At 41.0% G+C, this 22,705-nt stretch overlaps 1 protein-coding gene across 5 annotated transcripts in view; it reads left to right on the top strand.

Moving 5' to 3' along the window:
* The first annotated feature begins 767 nt into the window (after positions 1-767).
* The window catches only part of LOC114135660 (semaphorin-3F-like), a 77,419-nt gene continuing 55,481 nt past the window's right edge, over positions 768-22,705 (top strand). For all 5 annotated transcript variants that reach the window (XM_028003132.1, XM_028003133.1, XM_028003134.1 and 2 more), the window contains exons 1-2: positions 768-1,252; positions 3,283-3,441. In XM_028003132.1, coding sequence (XP_027858933.1) covers positions 3,321-3,441 — 121 coding nt within the window. In that variant the 5' untranslated portion in view covers positions 768-1,252; positions 3,283-3,320. The remainder of the gene's footprint in view (positions 1,253-3,282; positions 3,442-22,705) is intronic.

Raw genomic sequence — 22,705 nt, forward strand, 5'->3', positions numbered from 1 at the left:
CCGAAACTGCAATTCCCAATCATCAGCCATCTTGCAAATATGGTACTCGCTTCCTGTTGCGTGTTTAGTTTCAATCACTTTTATTAAGATTAACGATGGAGAGGCTGATCATTATTTGTGTTTCATATGTTCAATACTAGTTGGTCAAAATGTGATATTTGCCTTTTAAGAAATTACGGTTTTCAACCTATTTCTAATGATCAGTATCTGCTGACTAGTGGAGCAGATAACCTGACTAGTTAATGTGGTAGTAGTTTAACAGGGCAGCAAAAAGTATTGTTTTGCTTAAATGCACTTGATACTACAGCATTTAACATGTTCATATTTTATGCTAGCCAAGCACCGAATGTACCTAAAAGTAATGTTCTACTAAATTAAAACAATTCATATTTTTATAACTAAAATAGTGAAGAAGTCCATTCTTCAAAAGCGTTTAAAAATAAAATTGGGACATTTTATTGTAAATACTCTGAAAGTAAAGCACTTCTATTTAAAGGTAACAAAGCGAGAATCATTGAGCCAGTATTCATTCATTTAGCCTTCATCGATGTGAGATACACGCGAGGCTCAACATGATTGGATCCCTCAGGTGAAGATGACTTTGACTTCTTCTCTGCTGCTCTCGGCTCGCACGCGCTGCTCTAAAGCCTGCGGCGGTGAATCGTGTAGCTCCCCGGCAGACCGAGACCGAGGGGCGGCTCGGTACGCTCCAGCCCGCCCCGTGGGTGTGTTCACAGGCAAATGGGCCTCCGCATCCACCTGCTAGCGCCCTGCCTCTCCCCCACAGTCACACAGGAGCTTCCAACTTTCCAGCGCGCCACGCACAGCGCGCTGTCGGACCTTATCTCTCACCGCGGGGACTTTTTTTTCCTTTTACCTTTTCTGCTCGCTTTCCTCTTTTCCACTTTTCCCACGAGATGTTGGCTGCGCTCGTGCGAGGAGAGCATGTATTCGCCTCGCGCTCTCGGACAATGATGAATTAGAGAAACATTTTATGTTCTCTCTCCCTGACTGCTCGCGGACAACTCCGGGGCCAACGCGCGCGCGCTCTGCGCAGGTACACAGACGGCCCCGCCACCGCACCCCTGAACGCAACACGGGCCGCTGAAGAGCCGCGCAGGGATTTTCTATTATTATTGATTTCAGCTTAGAGAAAGAGAGAGAGTGTGTGTGTGTGATCGATCTGTTGGGATTGGCTTTTTCAGTGGCTTGCAGGGTTGGATCTGAACTTGTATTACAAGAAAGCTGTGAGGTAAGACTGATTTTACTTCTATTCACTTATTGTTGTAATTATTCTCTTTTGGTATGGATTATATATAATATGAATTAAAAATCAATAAATGCGTATAAAACACCGACTTGATTAAAAAATATATTTGTTTTATGTTTTCCAATATGTCATAATCTCATTCCATTAAATAAATAAGAGTATGGATTCTGATCAATTTCTGAATGGATTCCCACAAGATAATTTGAGAGTATTTGTTGAATCGCTCTGCAGTCTATTGTGCGCTCGAATACCACACCAGACTGTTTACAGTTCTGCCTCCCATGTGTGGCCAAGGCTGCCAGTCTGTCACACTCTGATTTCAGTCTACAGCTCTTATTTCTCAGGAACACTGAAACATCCCGCCTGGTTTTCTCTGTGTTTTTCCTATTTTAGTTGCAAGTGAAGTGCTGTGAATTGTCTCTAAAATTGGAAGCAACTCTACCCACCGAGCATTAACCAACCAACATGTTATTTGTCTCAAAATAACTTAAACAGGCAAAATGAAACGATATGAAACATTGACATGACAAATGTGGTTTTTAATGTGCTTTGTAAATTTGATGGTATATTTTCTGAATGCATGGTACTTTCTGAGGGAGAAGATATGTTTGGTTTTGTGGTATGATGTACAAGTGCACCAATCAGCCTTTTACCGGCTGATACCGATTTCTGATTACCTTTAGGTCTGACCTGCTGATTTCATTGTTTTTTTCTTAGCACTATGATAAATAGACTCAGAGTTAGAGGCGATAGTCTTAGAGAACTGCTCTACAGAGCAGATGTTGTCTTTCCTGTAAATATTATATATTTTTCCTATTCATATAAAAAAAGTGTATAAAAACTATGGTTGCAGACGCGTTTAGAAACTGGAAATTGTGTGAGTTCTTACTTTTGATGCATTTAACAAGCAAAACAGAAATCCTAATTTTCAGTGTTTGCCCTGCCCATCGGAGTCAATACTGAAACAAAATTGGTCGATACCAATCTCTGGTGCATCTCTACTAAAATGCAAGTGTGTGTGTCCTTTACACAGTCCACGGTGTCGTTTTGGGGTGCAGCGCCCTGTTTGATGTTGTGTGCTTGTGTGAATAAGGACTTGGCCTCTGTCTCCGAATAAACAGCTGGACGGTTAACAAATTGTCGGTAAACAGTTGAGGTTTAAACAGCTGCAGCATGCTCATAAATCGACCCACGTCTCTGAGGCCCACGCAGATCTGCCAGGGTCTATGAAAGTGGCTCCAAACACTGGAGACTGGATGAACCCAATTAGCCCTAACCCCAAGAAGTTTAATCAAGGACAGGAATGGAGTCTTTTTGTTGATCTATGAGTTATGAATCAGCAATCATCCCTCGTGTCCATTAGTCATTCCCTGAAGATTAATTGATGCTCCCTTCTGAGTTGTTTTCAAGACTATTGAGGCGCGCCGGTCAGTTCTTTCATCATTTATAACCCAGCTATCCAGTTCTTTCTGCAACAAGTAATATTTATTGTCTTGATTGCACCAATCAGAACATTTTAGAACAAAAATTCTATCTTTCTAGTAATCTCAGTTGTAACCTGGCATTAGGTAAACCTGTAATCACAGGGCAGGAGCGGCAGCGCACGTGTGCTGTCATGAGGCAGGAATGCGTTCTGGACGGAGCGGGGAGGAGAAGGCTTCTCCCAGGAGAGTCGGCGCGCTCTCTCTCCACTGGTTTGTCACACTCTGGGAAACAAACATAATTTTTCCCAAATGGAAGTGCAAGCACATCGCTAAAAGCTTGGCTCCCCTTTGTCAGGGCTCATCAGTTTTTATGGTGCCTCCAAGAAAATCTGGGCGTCATTCCTGCACCTCAGCTCTCTCGCTCTCTTTCTGCCGCCCAAAGCAACAGTCAATGGGGCCCCTGGGAGCCGCTGGTTTGACACATCGCATAAATTGATAAACAAAACCAGACTTTCTGTGGGAGATTTTATGGAGCACTTGGTTGCGCCAGCATCTCCGCTTCTCACATGTTTGTGTTTGTCTTTGCAGATTTAAAGAGAGAGCGTGCCGTTGGAGGTTTGTCCACCATGAGGCCGGATGACATGTGGACGGTGCTCGTCCTCCTGGTGCTGTCCAGCTTGACTTCGGGGAATCAAATCAGCAGTAATGAAGTAGTTGCCGCACCCAGAGTCTTTATCTCCTTCAAAGGTAGGAATCCAATCTTCTTCTTTCTCTGTCCTCAACTTTGCTTGCTTCAGGTATGTCTTATAAAAGTATTTATACCCCTTAGGCCTTGTACCTTGCTACCTTACGACCACAAATTAATGCACTCATAAAATAAAAACCAATAAATGCTTTTGAAGTGGAAGTAAATGCAAGGTTTGTGATCTTTCAGCTTCTGACAGGTTTTCCCTACAGCGTGATTCTGCTCACATCAGGTTTCAAAGTTGGGGTTGTGTGCATTGTTTTTCTGCAAAAAAGCCTCTATTTCTGTCTATTTCTCTCTATTACCTTCTTCTTTTGCTTTCTTTCAACACGATGGTCTTGTAGCCACACCAAGGTTCACATGATAGTTGTACTTCGACAGACCTTCCCACCTGAGTTGTGGATCTCTGCAGCTTCTCCAGGGTTACCGTCATTCTTGTTCTGTCTGTGATTAATGCTCTCCTTGCCCAGCCTTTCACTGCAGAGAAACAGCCGTGCCTTTGGGCTTAGCATTTATACCATACACTTTCCATGTCCACATGATGGATTGAAACTGTTCTGTGAGGTGTTTCAAAGCTTGAGATATTGTTGTTTTTTTTTAAATCTAAACTTGCTTTAAACTATCCTGACCATTGCCTTCTGACACACTGCCTTCTCATCTCCCATCAGTGCTATGTATGGAATTTGTCCCGTTGATCTCGAATTTCTCAAGTTACACTTTATCCTGGCCAATCAGTGAACAAAAGGAGTTTTTGAACAAGAGTTTCTGTGTTCCTTTAGATTTGTAGTCTGCCTAAGGTTGTAGTTTGGCAATGGAGAGAAGCCGCGCAGTCCGTGTTGATCACGCTTCCAAATGTTGAGCGAATCAAGTTGGAGCAAGAGGAATGTTTAAGACATGTTAATGCTGGCCAAGATGTCACAGTCCTACTTAGGACTCTGGACTTCTTTCTTTTCAGTGAGGGATGGCTGATTACAGTGCACGCAATTTCCAGCAAGCTTTATAGTGTAGCTTCCTTCGCAATCAAGTTTGCGCATTACATACAGTACAGACCAAAAGTTTGGACACACCTTTTAATTCAATGAGTTTCCTTTATTTTTCATGACTATTGACATTTTAGATTCACACTGAAGGCATCAAAACTATGAACAACACATGTGGAAATATGCACTAAACAAAAAAGTGTAAAACAACTGAAAATACCCCTTATATTCTAGTTTCTTCAAAGTAGCAACCTTTTGCTGTGATTACTGCTTTGCACACACTCTGCATTTTCTTGATGAGCTTCAAGAGGTCGTCACCTGAAATGGTTTTCACTTCATAGGTCAACCTGCCCTGTCAGGTTAATAAGTGGGATTTATTGCCTTATAAATAGGCATGAAAATAAAGAAAACCCATTGAATTAGAAAGTGTGTCCAAACTTTTGGTCTGTACTGTATGTCATGGTCAACCATTGGCAATTGGAAAAAATCTGATCCAATCGTTTGATACGTCAACAGAGTGCAGCAAACAATCATTTCTCAATAGCCGATGGTTCACGCGCTCTGGGTGAAGCAAAGCTTGGAACAAGAGGCTGGTTTTTACCAGGCCAGCTGTAAACTTTGCCACAATTTTCTCCGTCGTTGTGAAGCCAACAACTTTTATTTGGGTTTTATTTAGAGGCACGCATGTCAAACTTCTTTTCTTTTTTTTTCCAGAGTAACCATCTTCTACAAATTTTGCATTCTTTTTCTTTCACTGCACAACTATGCACTGCTTAGTTTGTGTCTCTTGAATAAAATCCCAATTAAATACATAAAAGTGACAAAATGTGAAAAAGTTCAATGGATTGTGAATATTTTCAAATGTTTTTCAAGCGTTTCCATCTGTTTGCTGCTTGAATGAGTGACGATACACATTGCCTAACTGCAGAGTCTGTGGCTCCAAGTTGTGATGGGTTTTGCGTGGGAATAGCTTGTACAGCCTCGTTGGAGCAACACTGAGCAGACCGCAAACAAATCATTAGATTCCTGTAAGGCCCCCATCGTCACCACCGTCCCCCTACTACCCAGACCTCAGGCTCTGTAATAACCACCAGATGCTTCCTCTGGCTTATAATCCACAAACAATTAAAAAACACAATGACCAAGTAGACACAAAGGCGATTGTGTATGACTCCTTAAGATTGTGAATATTCTCTCTTAGAGAATATTTGTGACGATTATTGTTATTGTTGTAAGTGCAGCAGCCTTGCACAAACCAGTACTTGCACCGCCAAGGTTGGCGAGTCAGCAAGGAGCGTGCGGCGACCCGCTGGGCCTTTATGTGTTCCCTCCGTCAGGCTGAGGCAAATGTGTATTTCACGTGTCTGCGTGGGTGTTTGTGCATTTCAGCGGCGGAGCAGATTAGAAGAGACACATCGCTGGGGGGTTCTCCGGAGGTTCTCCAGGGATCCTCCGGGGGTTCGCCGTGACGCGCGGGCGAGGTTTGGCATTACTGAGAGCATATTGCAGGGATCCGTCGTGCAGAGTGTTGTCCCCAGGACGCCGATCGAGTCTTTGATTAGCATCCAGAGAAAAGGCAGGAGCGCCCTGTTTGCTTTGCTCTCCGTTTCCCAGAGCTCCCTTGGTGTAGTGCAAGTTGACTTAATTAAGTGGACTGGCACAGCTCATTGTTAAAGGCGTTTTCCTGCTTTAATCAAGTGGGATTTAACACTTCAGTGAGCACATGTCCAGAGCTCAGCAGATTTCAAACAAACCAAAAAAAAAAAAAAAAACAGATATCATTTCTGCCTAATGCAGTGTTTATCTTACAGAGATGGGTTCTATTGCCCTTTTTTTTCTTTAATCTTTGAGCCATCTGATTAAAGGAGCTGCAATTTTGGTTGATGCCCAAAATCATTCTGAATATACCTGAAAGCAGCAGACTATAGTGGTGGACTAAAGAAGGGGGAAATAAAGCTCCACTCTGCTGCTTACCTGTGTGTGTTTGCCTCTCTAGTCAATATGAATTTCACAGTCTACTGCTGCTGCTTCTCTCAGAGGAATACTCCCTGCTCTCCATTCAATAAAATGGCTCTCTCTGCCTTAATTGCTTTTTGAGAGGCCCGTGTTGTCCTTAGCTTGGCAAGCTTGCTGCACTTCCCCTGATGCAACTGCGAGGTGTTAAGTTTAGTTTATTTTTTCCTCTTTGCTTGAGCTGTTTGGGGGAAAAAAGGCGGTCTGAGGTGGAGCTTTAATGCAGTACAACATGAAGACGAGCATAGCACTGTAAATGTGGTGGCATTTACACAAAAACAGAAGAAAAATGTAGGACAGGAGCTACTGTTAATTTATTACTGAATAATTAGTAGCCAAGTAAACAAATATTGCTTTAGATTCAAGCGAAAAAATATGGAATTGATATCTAATTTAACAGTTTGTTCTTATTGCGTGGAATATTATAACCTTTTACTGCTCAGCTCATTGTAGGATAATTGCTGCACAATGCTGGTCAGCTTGCTGAAAGAGGGCTTCTACATTTTTCATTTCTTTGCAAAAAAATATAAATTCAGCTATTTAGAAATATTTTAGGTTGAGAAAGATGTGGAAATGCATGGTGTGGAAGCCAAATGAGCGGCACCCATCACTGGTAAAGCAACAGTTGGCGAGCTGTGAGCAGCATGTTCGTTAAGTGGCCATCTGCAGGCTGGCAGGGCTCGTTACGCTGCGAATATCAGCAAAATGTATATGTTACTTTATAAAGAGCAGAACAGCTAAAAGGGTGAGTTAGCACTTGAAAGGTAGTATTTCATTCAGATGGTGTTAGTTCTGCATTTCTGCTAAGGTTTATGGATTAAAACAAAACAAAAAAAAGGAATTTATGTTAAAATATTTTTGAATAATACAATTGTAAACATGATAGAATATATCAATAGCGGGAGGAAGATGTGTGTCTTTAAATGATCCTCATCACTCTTTAAATGTTTTTAAAATGAGGTGTTAATAACGTATCGTAAGTATTTTTCACTCAAGGTTGTTGCATAGAGTCTAGATCAGGCCTACAAATAGAATAAAATAGAATATAAAAGGTCGACCCGAACCGACCTGAGGCTATTGGCTTTGTGTCTGAGCCCGATTCGACTAATTAAGATTAATAATAGGCCCAAGTCTGAAGTAAACCCGACATATTATTTTAAGTGACGTTTCACTGCTTTCGTTTTTAGACCATTATTTAAATAGACACAAGTCTATTTAGACTTGTGTTAACCAAGTAGATGACTTTGTCGCACATTCTCGTTTCGGTTTCTATGCGCTGGATGTACTGTATGCTTATTAGACGAACCACAGAAGCCCAAGCCAATCATCAAGCAAACAATTTGGCCCAGTTTGCGTCGTACTCGTACCATAAATGTAAACTTTATCATATCCTGAGACTCTCAGACCAGCTGATCCCTAAGGCTGTTTTTGAACCCATTATTATTATTATTATTATTATTATTATTATTATTATTATTATTATTATGTTTTTAAGCTCGTATACTGGATCTTGGTTATCGGTTCACAAGTTTTCAGTCAGTCAAGATTGATTGCTCTGGATAGAAAAGGCAACAGTTGTCATTGTGAAAGTTGCTTGTGCCACTCAGGGTTGTTTTGAACACATGTTCCAAACTGATTAACTCAGTAGCTGAGGGATGAGGTTAAGAACCGTGACCTCCATCTGGGAAGCCCTCACTTTCCTATTAAAAGCAGGCAAAGTAAATCATGAAGCCTAATTGCTTTGCTTTAACTGCGCAGGCTTTGTTTTATGACAGGAAAACACCTTTTATTATTTACATAGAACCACCACCCATAAAAACCCTCAGCGAACATAGGAACCGCAATAAAAATTTGCCTGTTTACGCTCATTTTAATGAGATTACGTGTTTAAAAAGTGACAGATGAATCTTGGAACTGGACTTTGTTCAGGCTTATCACGTCTTCTGTCCCAATAAGCTGAGGGGAGAGAGAACAGGCTTCCTCGGTTTTAAAACCGTCAGGTGAGGTAACAGTGTTTCCAATAAGCCGAGGGAGCGGAGCAAACTCACGGAGAGGTCCGCTGTCGCCAGGGACCCGCAGGCCTCTCATATTAAAGAAAAAAACCCACCTGGACCCTGCAGAGGGCTAACTAGTTTTTCCCCTTCAAAAAGACAGTTTAGACTAGAGCAAACTCGATGACCCTCCATAAAGCTTTGTGCCTTTAAAATCTTTTTTTTCCCTCTTTAAACAAGCCAATTAAATCCGTTCCCAGTGTCAGCCATGATGTGTTTACCGTCGGCATGCTGGGGGCTAAAACAAACACGAGGATTACCCTGTAAGCTCCGGCGCCAACGGATGGCATTACGCTGCTTCCTGTTGGCTTTAACAGACCTCAGTTTCTGAAAGTGAACCAGTTATCTCACAAGTAAAATTGATCAGCCCTGTTGTTTTTCTTTGTTGTTGTAAATATTAGGTAGTTAGTTAATTAATGATTATTGAGCTGTGCCCAGTCTTGCAGCTAATACATATCCACAACTTCTGCAAAGTCGAAGTAATGCAGGACCATCAGTTCAATGCTGCTCAAGTGCTTTTCCGCTGCACTCCGTCGTCAAAACGCTGCAGAAGGTGGAAGCTGTTTCATTGATCAGAGTAAAAAAAAAAAAGCAACTTTCTAGAGAAACCATTTGGGCGAAAAACAAAAAATGCAGTTTTAAAGGCTTTAAAAAGTATTTATATCCGTGGAGAAGTTTTCCATTTTATAAAGCGAGTCTCAAACATCAGTGGATTTTATTGCGATTTCATGAAATAGACCAACACAAAGTAGTGCATAATTGTGCAGTAAAAAGAAAAGTCAGCATTGTTTCTGAAAACGATTTTGGTAATAAAATCCTAAATGTGTGGTGCGCATTTGTTCTCTGCCCTTTGGAGTCATTGCTTTTGTAGAACCACATGTTGCTGCTGTTAAGCGTTTTGAGTCTTTTGGGCGAGTGTTCCTACCAGGTTTGTGCATCTTCAGACGAATGTGGTAGACAGTTCTGCTTTTAAAACGGACGAATCTCAGTCAGACTGGCTGCGGAGTGTCTGAGCAGCAATTTTAGTGTGTCACAGCAAATTCTCAATTTGACTTTGGTCCATTGGATATGGATATGCTTTGTTGTAAGCCAGTCAGACTTACTGTGCAGACTTACTAAATTAAGTTTGGGTTTTTTTTTTACCTGCGCAACAACTGAGCTTGTAATCATTTAATTAAACAAATAAAGTAGTCAGTAGTTTGTTTGGAAAGGACTGATTGAATCATTGCAGATCTGAAGTTTAAATTGATTTTGCATGTTTTCCTTATTAAAAAAGAGGCATCCAGTTTGCAAATTATTTTGGACTCGACTAAAAAAAAATAGAAAAATGATTATAAGGACTGCTTTGGGTCAATCTTTCTTTGAATTAGAAGCAGTGACACACTTTGGCGATCCCAAGTCATTCCACTGCAGCTCTGGTTGTAAGTTTATGGTCATTATTCTGCTAAACGTTGAACCTCTGTACCAGTCTATAATCTTTTGCAACCTCTTATAGTTTGGTTTTTTTGTCTTTTCAAAATGCGCATATTTACCTCCATCCATCTTCTCTGTTGAGCCCCATTGTACCTTCAGAAAACCATCCCTATATCATGATGCTACCACCACGTCTTAACTGTGGGGGAGGTATGTGCAGGGTAGTGTGGAGTCTTTCTTTTCTGCGTTTGGCATCCAGGCCATAAAGTTCAATACTGATCTGATATGACTAGAGATTGATAGTTTAATTTGTTGTAACCGGTTTCAGACAGAGAATGGTCACCGCTAGAAATGCACCAATCAGATATTAACATCTGTATCGGTCCCCATGCTGAAAAAATTCTAGATCGGGTATCTGTGACGATGTGCCCAGTACATAAGGACACATAAGATAAGATAAGATAAGATTTATTTGTCATTGTCATCAACAGATTACAACGAGATTGAGATTTGCTCGACTCGAGTTAAGATGCAGGTTATGTGTATATACATAATATACAAAGATAAAGAAATAAATAGTACAAAATAAGAAATAAATAGACATCAGAAGATGGTTGCAGCGCCTGGAGGTGTCGCAACACAATTTACATTTTTAACAAAGTGGTGTCAAGAGCAGAAGTTCTTATGCCTTTGAATTTAGTGCCATGATTGCCACCGGGTAAAAACAGTTTTTTAGGCGATTTGTCCTGGTTTTTATTGCTCTGTATCTCTTGCCTGATGGCAGCAGCTGGAAGAGACCATGGCCAGGGTGTGAAGAGTCATTTAAAATGTCCAAAACTTTCTTGTGGAGCCTGGAAGTGTAAATCTGTTCCATAGTGGGAACAGATTTACATGTGCCACCTTTTCTTTTTCTTTTTTTTAATTCTCTTTTCACATTCCTCCTCATGGATCACACTGTGAGGCAAAGACAACATGACATTTTCTAAATGGGAAAAAATAAAAAATCGCTCCCCCGGGGGAAGTTTTTGCCATGCCAGGTTGTGTGTAGAGTGTGACATCATTGCTCTTGGCCCACATTCCAGCTATGACATATGCGACTTCGTGCATTAAGCAGATTTGAATCTAAATCCACTATTATGGCTCTGCTATTGTAAGCTTTCTACCTTGCATGAACCCAGTGCCTCATCTGGACTGCCAGGAGTGCGATTCCACTCCCAGTGCATCCACTTTGTGCGGCTTAGCCTTTTGGAGCTGTTTACATAAATGCCTTCAGCGTGGAGCTTTTCACACTCCGCTTAGACAAACGGGCAACAGGTAAGCACCAGTTTAGAATAAACAGGCACAGGATCATGAATCTCAGCAAACATAAAATATCCCCTCCGAAAAGCCACAAAGACTAGCTCTATAGCCGAGGGTGGAGCGGCGTCCTGCTCCACAAAGAGCACGGGAGAATTAACGCTGTGCTCTTCTCCCCTCCCTCTGGCTTGGTGTTAATAAAATTGGAAACGACTTCATTCACAACCACAACCATGAAATCATGGTTTTGTCAGTACGAAGGAAAAGTCCTTTAAATGCCATAACATCAGAAGGATTACTCACATCCTCTCCTCTTTCTCCTCCTCGTCCTCTGCCTGGTAACCAAGCACACGTGAGACCAAAATCCACTGGGATGACACATGTATGTGGGTCAGCACATGGCAGTGCAGGTGGCAGTAAGAGAAAGCAACCATGGCTTTATTGGTATTGCAAATATTTCTAATCCCATCCATGTTCTCTTTTTATGAATGGTTGCTTTCTATTTTTACCCATTGACAAAGTCTGCAGTTTATTGTCTTTTCCAAACCTACTGCAGCCAGTAGGTTTGGAAAGTCTTGTTTCTAGAAGGCTCTGCGTAAATTTTTAAATAAAAATAATCACTTAATTTTTAAGAAGTAGCTAAATGCCACAGAATAACCCAAATATGGATCATTTGAAGCGCCATCTAGTTGATGTCAGGTCTGGTGAAGAAGTTTAAACATTTATTATGAGCCCTATATTGAGACTGGTGTGGGCCAGTTATCAAGGGGTTTAAAATTACAATTTCAAAAACTCAGTTTTTTTGTCATGCTTGTTTGAAAATCCTTGTGATGAGTGAGAAACCAGAAATAGTTTTGTCGGCCGTACCTGTTAGCTAGCTCGTCCCCACCTGTTGGTTAGCTTGTTCCTACCTGTTGGCTAGCTAAAATAAGGATGCGACGATAAACATTTCTCTCATAAGAAGTAGGCCTTCGGGATAAACACACACTCTCATAGTGTGCCAACCATCGCTCCTTGCGGATTTAACATAATCTTAAAGGCTATTCTTTTTTTAAAACTACAGTTGGCAAGCAAGTGGCAAACTGCAAGTTAGCTACCTCAAGCAGATAGCCTGACTAATTATCTAGCAGTGTTATTATTGTGCTACACGGAATGGCAAAAAGCTAAAATATTGTAAAATGACAAAATGATTCAAAAAAATGAAAGGAATTTTAAGTACTGTGAGAATACCACAACAAACCATGAGCATCTAATAGAGCTAAAGTTAGCATGTGCTTCAAAGCTTCCAAATGGTGTTAAGATTCAGATATTAAGACTTTTTATAAAACTGGCTGACAACACAAAAGCCCCCACAGCTTTTAAAATATTTTTTTCTTAAAACAACCTTGCTATTTGCTAACTGTTAGCCACTAGCAGAGATTTGTTCGAGCTTTCTGTCTTTAAAAATGCTGTTTTATATTTTTATGAGCTTAGAATCCATTTGAGCATCTTTAGTTCATAATTTGAAACATCTATGAAATAATTATCCAGTTCAGGTTTGATTGAAGAGTATTTAATGTTCGGTATAAATTTTTTTGCTAAATGTGAAACTATAAAAATTTGCCTTTTTAGTTTGTTTGTTGGCAGTAGGGTCACCTTAAAATTACATAATCTTTAGAGCTGCAATATGTAGAGAGAACAAATATCAACTGTTCTTAACAACGTTTACAGATTCTTTAAAATTAATTTGAGATTTACTAAAACTTTTTTCTTTTTGTGAAAACTAAAAAAAAGGGGGTTCTAGGTTTTATCAAAAATTATAGAAATAAATGGATTTATAAATAGTACTGCTTAGTAAATAATTGTTGGTGAATTCAGCTTAGGGTTTGGCCTTTTTACTGCCGCTCTACGACATGCAGGTAAATGTTTAAACAGTTTTTACTGTTGTTTTCTCAGCATATATCCATGATGTCACTTTTGCCTTTGTTCGGAGGTTCACATTAGCCCCGAGCTGACCTTAACGGTGTTGACAGTATGCAGTTTTGAGGCTTAAGTCTTGAGTGTTTACTCTGTATTCACTGTCTGACTTCAGAGTGAGAAACACAATTGTGTGTATGTGTGTGTTTTGCATTCCTGTCGCAGCACTTAAAAGCAAATGCACTGTCATTAATGTGCACTCTTTAACCTCTGCTCACCATTTCTTGTGCAGATCTCATCACACGGAATCACTATTATTTTGGTCCTGTTATTCCTGTATTGTATGACCAAATGTAAAACCTGTCAAACCGCCGCCCCGGCATTTTGGCATTACCGCTGGTGATTGGCTGTAATTTCTATTTGCAAGGTCAGAGACGGCGTCCGTACAATAGAGAAGGGTTACGACTGAAATCATTGAAAACCTCTATTACTCTGGCCATGTCCCAGACCTCAGTGTGTCTAGCAGTTAAGCTCACTTATTTTTAGCATTAAACTCTCTCCTCCCTCGGTGGGTCCACAGAAGTCATTCAGAGAACCGCGGTTAGCCACTGAAAGCAATCGGCAGGGTAGTGATGGTGATTTAAGTGCAAACGCAGCTTGGTCCCCAGCAGCTTGCACTCTTCTGTGACCCATCTGTCTTAATTGGAAGGAGCTGGATGGCCAGAGGCCATTTTCAACTGCGAGACTGAAACATGTAGAATTTGAGTGGGTGTAGAGAGGAGTGTGCGTAAATCAAAAGAAGGCTGTGCTCCAATCTCCAGTCCGAAACGCACTCTATCTTCTGGTGTACACAACTTGAAAGATGCCTTTTGAAGAGTTTGGAAGTGTTTATGAGTCTTTATTCCAGTTTTAAACAAAGGTGTTTTGATCAAAACCTAAACGTTTTGAGGTTTTCATTAATTTTCCCTCAAATTTCCTTAGGATAAAGTGTGAGGTTAGCGAAGACCAGACGTGAGTGAATGTTCAGTCGAGCAGTCAGAGGCAATCTCCGAACAGCACACATTGTATGTCCAATAGCCACAGCGCGACAGGTCAGTAATCGGGGATTGATTATCTGTCTCCCTGTGAGGCCCTGTTTGCTTTCAACTCTGCCCCCTGCTTTGGTGGGAGACTGATAGGACCGTGATTACATTTTATTTCCAGACCAGTTAGCACCTTGTCCTGATTGGGATGAACTGAAAATTAAAAGTAGCATTGCATTCAAACTGCAAGTTCTTAAAACCTTGCGAAGCTATTCAAAGTCCTTCACCTCTAAAATAGGGAACTTCTGAATGCACATGGTTGCACTGGCTTTTATTTAGGAGCATCAGAGTAAAAAGGAGGTTCACATTTGTCCAATTTTTTAATTATGAAATTCTGAAAACAAATATTTTCCTTTCACTTTCAAGGATTTTCTACTGTGTTAGTCACAAAGTGACTAAACTTTGTGTAGTCACATGAAAATTTATTAAAATCCATTCAAGTTTGGATTTTAATGACAGAATGGAAATATTTAGATGATATAGATACTTATATGAGCTTCTGATTGTTGACTTGAAGGTTTTTCCATTATGTTTATTGTACAAGTTGCTCAACTACATTTCATCTTTTGCTTGACCCGATATAAAAACAATGACTTGCTTCTAACAGATGGATGAATTTAAACGAAGACAGACGATGATCTCCAATGAAAAATGATTCATCCCATCCAAAGGTGCCAGTTTTTCTTTGGAAATAAAACCACGGTCATCTCATTGCGATGTTGTTCAACCTTTACCTCCGCCTGCACCTCCCACCTGACACGGTGAGGCTTTACTTTCTCCTCTCCGTGGTCGTTAAGCACACACAAGCCTTTCTTTATAGTGGTCCATGAATTGAGACATTGTTTTGCTGGTATAGAGTGCACCCACTTGGCACTTTGCTCCGATTGCATCCAATGCCATATGGCAGCAAGGTTGTAAAGTGTATCACAGCTTGCTTGGGTGGTCCTAATGTTTGATAAAAGAGGAAGTAGTATCAGTGCTTGGATTGCCTTTCCCCAACATATGGAGAATGGAGGCGTTATAATTGTAAGCACGCAGGCTCTTATTCTCACTCATCGTGGAATGAAGAAAACTGAACCCAACAGATGAAATTACCAACCTTTTAATCAATATTAATTTCCTTCCTTAATGGATAAACAATTTCTCAATAACGGGTTCAAAAGTTCTAAGATGGGAACTTCCAAAAATAATGCAAACTTTGTGGTGACATAAATGTGTCCAGAACTGTGTTGAGTAAAGGTGTGTTTTCACCTACGGTCCCTTGACTAAGTGGTTTTATAAATTATCTGTTATTGATACATCTGACCCTCAGGGCATAGACCTTACCTACCCTTACATAAGTAAGTGTTTATAGTGCTGCCTCGGCAGGTTAACTTCATCGTCTCTTCTAGCTTCAGACCTTTCGGAAATCACAAAGACGGTGAGAAGGCATCCGTTTTGTGAAAGAGGCTGACAAGACATATGTCTGCCTAATTTTTGCTCCTAAGGTAAATACTCCAACTGCAATTCTGTTTTTCCACTTCCTAATGATTCTTCCTTTTCCTCTGGCATCGGCACATCAGTAACTATACAGAGATGTTGGTGTCTGGAATTCCTGGCAAAGGAAATCCGCGATCTCTCTCCGGACTCTGTAGATACAGGGTTATGTGGCGATGAGAGCAGGATCTTCCCTTTTAGATGATAGTTTCACCTGCTGAACAAACTCCTGAGTCAGGTTTCAGGGTGTCGGTGGCTCATCAGTGGAAACCGGAGTCCCCTCTCAAGGAGACACAGGACCCAGTGTTGTCTGTCCATGTAGACCTTCACAGGCATGTCGTTGCATCTGACCCACCCTCCCCCACCCTCAGTTGGAAAATACTAACCAAATGGCTCAAGATATATGTTTTCTATCCTCTGATCCGGCAACTTTTGATCCGTCATTTCTCATAGTCTATTGTACAGTTTTGTTCCAGTTCCGGCTCTTAAATAGGAAGCGAGAACTCATTGTGTACTACACACCTGCCATTCACTAAGGCGGGTCGGCTTTTATTTAGACTTCCCGCAGGACTTTCATCTTGTCTCACCTGTAAAGAAATGGGGCATTAGTGGAGACTGGCTGAACAGGTTGATGTCTCAGCCTGGCTTTGTGTCTGCTCTTCCCCTGCTGTTGGACATTGTGTATTCTTAGCACTCGAGTTTCTTTTGTGGCAGAGTAGGGTGTCAGAGTCAATAATAGACCAGATGGATTACGTGAACCATTGTATCCGGTTCATACCTGCACCCGTCCTCACAGAACATCTACGCTTCATAGACAGCAATGTCATGTAAATTCTTATGCAAAACTGCACCTTAGATAGTAGGAGAGAGTTAATTTTTCTTTTGTGTACTTAATGAAATGTGAAATTTTGGGATGTAACCATTCACCTACATTCTTCATTACTGTACTTACAGCTCCGTCCACTCCCACTATCCTCCTTTAAGACTGGTTTTTAATCTTCATTATCCATGGAACTGTAAATTCTCTTGGCATCTAGTAGAAAAATGTACTACTTTGGAACCTCTCTACTTCCATGTATGGATGTATGCAGACCCTCGCGTTGAGGTTTCTAATTATTCACAGCAAACCACTCACACTCACTGCTAATAAAACAGAGACCTCAAGTCTTGACTGGAGTTGTTACAGTCAAATACCTACATTTTTCTGACCTACATATCAACCATGAACAGTTCAGAGCTTATAGCAAGTCATTTGTTGAACTGGCCCAGCAGGCTAAATCACAGCGCTAAACTTAGGTAACTAGAGGAGACCAGTCAAAATACACATCTGTATTCCTCTGTTAACCCACTTCTTGTAAAGAGTCACAGCAAACATTTGGCTTAACTTGTCAGTCCATTCCTGAGGGTTTTCTGAACGTTTTAGACCACTTATGGGAACGTGGTTTTAGCTTTGACTGAATGTTGTTGGTGGTGGTGCTGTTCATGTTTGTTTGGACCACACCAAGTGAATTTAAAAGATGTAGAATGTGAAACCACCACCATTTATTGCATTTGATATATTTCAAAATGCTCATCCTCTTTAAAAGACAAAACAATGTTCATCCATCCTTATTGATTCTGCCCCACCCTCTCCAAAATGTATTAAGAATCCTGGAGAGTAAAAAGTCAATGTCTGCCAACTCTAATGATGATGATCTATTGCACATAGGTTTAGAATTGCTTTGGACTTTTTGGCGCTTGAAAAAAAATTGCTCAGTCTTTATTACCTTTTTTGGTAAATTCATCTTCATTTTAAATAACGTCTTGTGCAACTTAGCTGGAATACATCACAAAACTTTAAGGAACTCCCCTCCTCCGTCTCCTTTAGCCATTAGTAATTTAAAGCTCGGTATTTAAGCTGCAGTTTAAGCTTGCCTTTGAACGTGTATGTCTGCCCTGCCTCCACCCCGCCCTTTACCTTCAGGCTCAGGGCCTACAAGGTGCTTGGCTCAGTCTCAACCACAAATAGCCAAGTTCTCACTTGTTTGCTTCTGTTACTTATTTTGAGTGTCAAAATGGTTGATTGGTAGAGGCACTCCCTTTCTGCAGCCGGAGGCCTTAAGGCCATCTATCTCACATCCCTCTTCACTCTTTCTGTACATATTTTGCCAACACGTTTAATCTATGAGATGACAATTCTTTATCACTTTTAATGGACCTTTTTAAAGCATTTGAAAAGAACTCAGTGTCTTAGACACTGAGTTGTTCTGGTTAAGTGACTAAGTCAACCAGATGGGAGCCTTTCAATTAGAAGATATAGAACCTCAGATCTTTTGAGTTAGATACTAAAGAATTGTGAAATCCACTGCCCTTGTATACAAAAATACAGTTAGTGACGCACTAAAGGAACATGTAATGGTCAGAAATTCAACTAATTATACTCAAAAGTCCATCATGGGTTGTGAATGGTTGTGACTTGTTGGCAAGTCACAATTATTGCAGAATTGTGATGAGTGCGTGTTACGCCTAAATGATGTACTCGCTGTCAAGCAGAAGTACTTGTAGTCGTTTGTTTAGGGCTTTTCTCCATATATGTGCTGATCCCTGCAGACATTAAGTATAGGGGAGTTCCTCAGAAAGGTCAAGTTAGGAGGTCAGGTGCCTGACTGAGGAGGTCAAGGCCACGGCCCCCCTCTGGTCTCTAACGTGAAGGTAATTTCTCACCCTCTGTCACTTGGGGATTGAGTTTCAGAGATGTCTCACTGCCTGCACCACTCACACTTGTGCACATTGACATGTATTTAAGGTCACCGGGAAATACACTTGGTTTAGTGGGGGTTGCGATGAGTTCATGGGAGGAAAATCATTACGTTTACGCACAATAAATCTATGAACAATAAATGCACTTGGCATGTCATAAATCTCGTCTGACAAAAATCCACACTCAGTTGTAACGCCATCATGCTATTGAATATCTGCCTTTAGTTTCAATGGTGTCTAGCATTGCCTTATTTTGCAATTTAGACTGTAGTATAAACGATTTGATTAGCACTTTGAGTTGCATTTGGCTGAAAGGCGCTATATAAATAAAGTTGCCTTGCCCAGCATATTAGAAAGACTGACCTGGATTTTTTGGACATCACAAAATTTCCTTTCATGATATGGAAGCTCTTACAGGCCATCTTTACATGCAAACACTACACTCACCTGGGATGCTAGATGCTTGAAACAGGCAGTCATTCAGGGTCTGATCAATTCAACTAATACTTTTTCATGACATTGTAAGAACTAACGTACCTGATCATGATGGAGCAGACGACTGTGAATTGGGGTATTATCAATACGGCTCAAAGTTGAAAAGCATATAAAAGTGACATATACTTCAAAAATGTGGCATAACTTTGTTCCAGAAAATCCCCTTCATTTTCTCATAATCAGACCCATACACCATTTTTTCAAATCACCATTATACATGGTAAGATAGGAATATTGTAGCAGCCTTTTGTTAGTTAAGAGTTTACTAAAAATGTATATAAGTACTTTTATCAGGAAAAGCACTTTTATCAAGAAAGAAAAAAAAATTCAGGGCGTGCTGTGGTGGCGTAGGGGATAGCGCAACTCACGCTTGGAGGCCTTGAGTCCTCGACGCGGCTGTCGTGGGTTCATTTCCCGGACCCGCCGACATGTCTTTACCCCTCTACTTCCCCCTTTCCTGTCAGCCTACTTTCATATAAGGGACACTAGAGCCCACAAAAAAAATCCAAACTTATTGGTGCAAAGTGTGTTTTATAAGACGCTTTTAGGCCTGGCCTGAGACATTTTTTTTGTTTGGAACCGTGACATTTTTACCTCAGATCATCATAGTGTAAGAATCTCATGCTGCCTTTGATAAATTTGGAAGATTTCATTGCCGCTTAATCTTTGTCATATTAATCTTGGTAAGATTACATTATTAAGCAAACACTATGTCAAGCTTGTGATGTTAATTTGCTGATATGTGGATGAAGTCACTGTTGGCAGGGCTGTGTGTGCTTAAAGCTTAGAGCAATAAATGGCTGCTGTACAACAGCAAAACCCCTAAAATGAATGAACTTCTCAGCTGGGGCTTGTTCTGCATGCATGGTGCACATGGCTGCTAACAGTCAGTGGTTAATGTGCACAGTGGGTTAGGCTGAACAACATGGGCCACTTAGAGACACTGGCACTGATCAGAAGCAAACTATGTTGGCATTTAGCTTTTAAATACAGAGTACTATGACTTGTAAAATGACTCGAACTCCTTGAACTTTTCCTCAATTTGTCTTTGTTTACAAATTCCAATGTATCTATTGGGCCTTTGTTATAGACCAGCACTAAGTAGCACGTAACAGTTAAGTGAAAAGTAAAGGCTATATGTAAATCCTTTATAAAATACAAAACTTAGTTTGGCATGCATCTTTATGGAGTCCCCTCTACTCTGACACCCCTAAATAAATCAAGTCCAAACAACTGACTTACTCAGTATGAATCCAGTTGTTCTTTAAAGGACTCAGAGGTTTGCTGGAGAACATTAGTGAGCAAACGGCATCATGAAGACCAAGGAGCAGACCACACAGGTCAGGGAGAAAGTTGTGGAGCAAAAGTTGTTCAAGTGAAGCTCAGACAATGGAAAGTGTATTTCACAACTCCAAACCTACCAAGACATGACTATCTACCTAAATTAGCAAACTGGAGAACAAGTGTATAAGCAGTCAAAACTTCCAAGGTAACTTTCCAGAGGACTTTTATCTTTTTGGAATGTACAATAAGAAAGTCTTTGTTGAAAGGAAGCCAATTTTTTTTTCCACATTCAGTTTGCCATATAGAGGCTACAGCAACTATGTGGAAGAAGGAGCTCTTGTTAGAGGAGAACAAAATTTAGCTTTGTGGCCTACATGCAAAACACAGCGTATGTCGGAAAGCTAACGCTGTACATTACAAAATATCATTATGGCCAGGTCAAAGTTCAGATCGAAATCATCTGAAGAATCCTTAAGAATTGAAAGTTGTTGTTCACAGACGGCCGGCATCCAATCTGATTAAGTTTGACTAATTTTGGAAAGAACTGTGGGTGAAAATAGAAAATTCAAGCCATAGCTGAAGTGAAACGATGGTTCTACTTTCCTTTGACGTCCCAATATGAAGATCAACCACATAAAGTCCCCATAAAGTGTATTGATTTTTGAGGTTATGCACTTTCTTTGGGGTAAAAGGAAACAAAGTTGTGTGAAAGAGGGACTGAAGAGTTCAGCCATCGTGAGCATTCAGCCTGGGAACAATGCACTTACTTTGATGTCTTTGTTGCAGTCCGGTTTTTATAAATGCTGATTTGAATATTTCTCTTTCTGCTGCCTTCTGCATGTTTGGCGGAGTAGGTGTTAATTGCAACGTGTGACTTTTTACACCCACTGAAGGCCTGTGCAGGGTCAGTGGTGCCCTACAGGGGCTGTTTTTGTCAACAGCCCATCCTTTCAGGCGCACTCCTGCGGTGGCGCTTCCTCCTGATTGGCGAAGGTGGGGGAAAAAAAAGAAAGAAAGAAGACGGGGGGAACCCTGGCATTCAGTGCGATTTCCCCCGTGTTGTTGTTGTTGTTTGCCGTTGCCCACACACTCCGTTAGAGTCCTATAGCCGCAGGGGCGTTTATGTAGGTTTGCCTCCTATTCACAGAAGTTCATTCACATTCTGGGAGATCTGGGGGTGGGCATCAAACTTGCATTAGGCCTTTTTTTTCTCTTCTTCTTCTTCTTCTTCTAATGAATGCAGGGCAGAGCATCCTGCTGGCCTTTCTATGCGCTGCCTATAGATTCCTCAGCGCAGGTCCAAGGAGCACGACAGAAGAGAAGGAAGACAGCGGTGGAGAGTAGAGGTGAAAAATTAGTTTCTTGGATTGGGAAAATAAAAGTCCAATAGGAGCAAAGATGAATCATCCGTTCTGTTCTGGCATTCTGCCATCGCAGTGTATTGTAATATAGGAGGATTAGAGGCATGTGGGGTTTATTTGTGACACTATTTGCTAATGCCCCGATGTTGCTCATTATGTTCAATCACTTCCCTCCCTTTGTTGGTTCTCTGATCGCTCTCTGCGTGTCTGAGCAAGATGTACACACTCTCGGGCTCTTTGTTTTCAAGTCCCCATTTAACTTCTTAGCTTAGCTGCTTGTTTTCTTGCTTATCCCCTCAATAAGAGGGTTAATGAATACTTTATTGCCAGTTTAAGGCGAGGATCTTAGCTGGCTTATTTAATTTCAGCCCCCCGCCCCTTGTCTCAGAGATGTCCCGTGGCGTTTCCCAGAGTTTCGAAGCAGCCTGCTTTGCATTTCCTTTCTGTTTCTGAGACAAACGGACCAAGAGTCCAAGGCCGAAGCTCTTCAACAGAGGGAGGGTGAGACGCAAGAGACGAGAGTGAGGCAAGGCTGCAGGTTAGGGTCTCATTCCTATTTTGGTCCCTCCAACCTGTGAATGAGCCGCTCTCACGGGCTACACTCTGCTTGACTTGTCCCTCCTTCCTAAAGTCTTTAAATTGATTGTAATTACATCATCCGGGGTGGAAATAAATGTTTCTAAAAGTGAATGAATAGAGATACGATTTGCTGAATAAACTTTTCAGTAGGAGTGTAACAAGATATCTAGCTCACCAAACGAGAAAACAATCAAATGCTCTACATGCTGGAAATTCGAGCAAGATGAGATTTTAACAACACTTTAGGAAAAATTTATAATCCGCCTTTTTTATTTTGTCAGGGAGCGAAGAGGTAAGACAACATATGCTATGTAATCAGTGTACAGCAGGGGTGCCCAATGTGGGTCCTCGAGGGCCGGGATCCTGCACGTTTTAGTTCTCTCCCTGGTGGTAGTAACAACCTCTTCAGCATTAAATGTTCTTCTTAGGCCTTCTAACGAGCCATCATTTGGTCCAGGTGCGTTAAACCAGGGAGAGAACTAAACCCTGCAGGATGCCGGGCCTCCAGGACCGACTTTGGGCACCGCTGATGTAGAGGAATCTGGTTGTTCGGTTTTGACAAGTTCATATCATTGTGTTTTTATACTTATCTAATTTTAGT

Source organism: Xiphophorus couchianus, chromosome 20, assembly GCF_001444195.1.
Source record: "Xiphophorus couchianus chromosome 20, X_couchianus-1.0, whole genome shotgun sequence".
Lineage (NCBI taxonomy): Eukaryota > Metazoa > Chordata > Actinopteri > Cyprinodontiformes > Poeciliidae > Xiphophorus > Xiphophorus couchianus.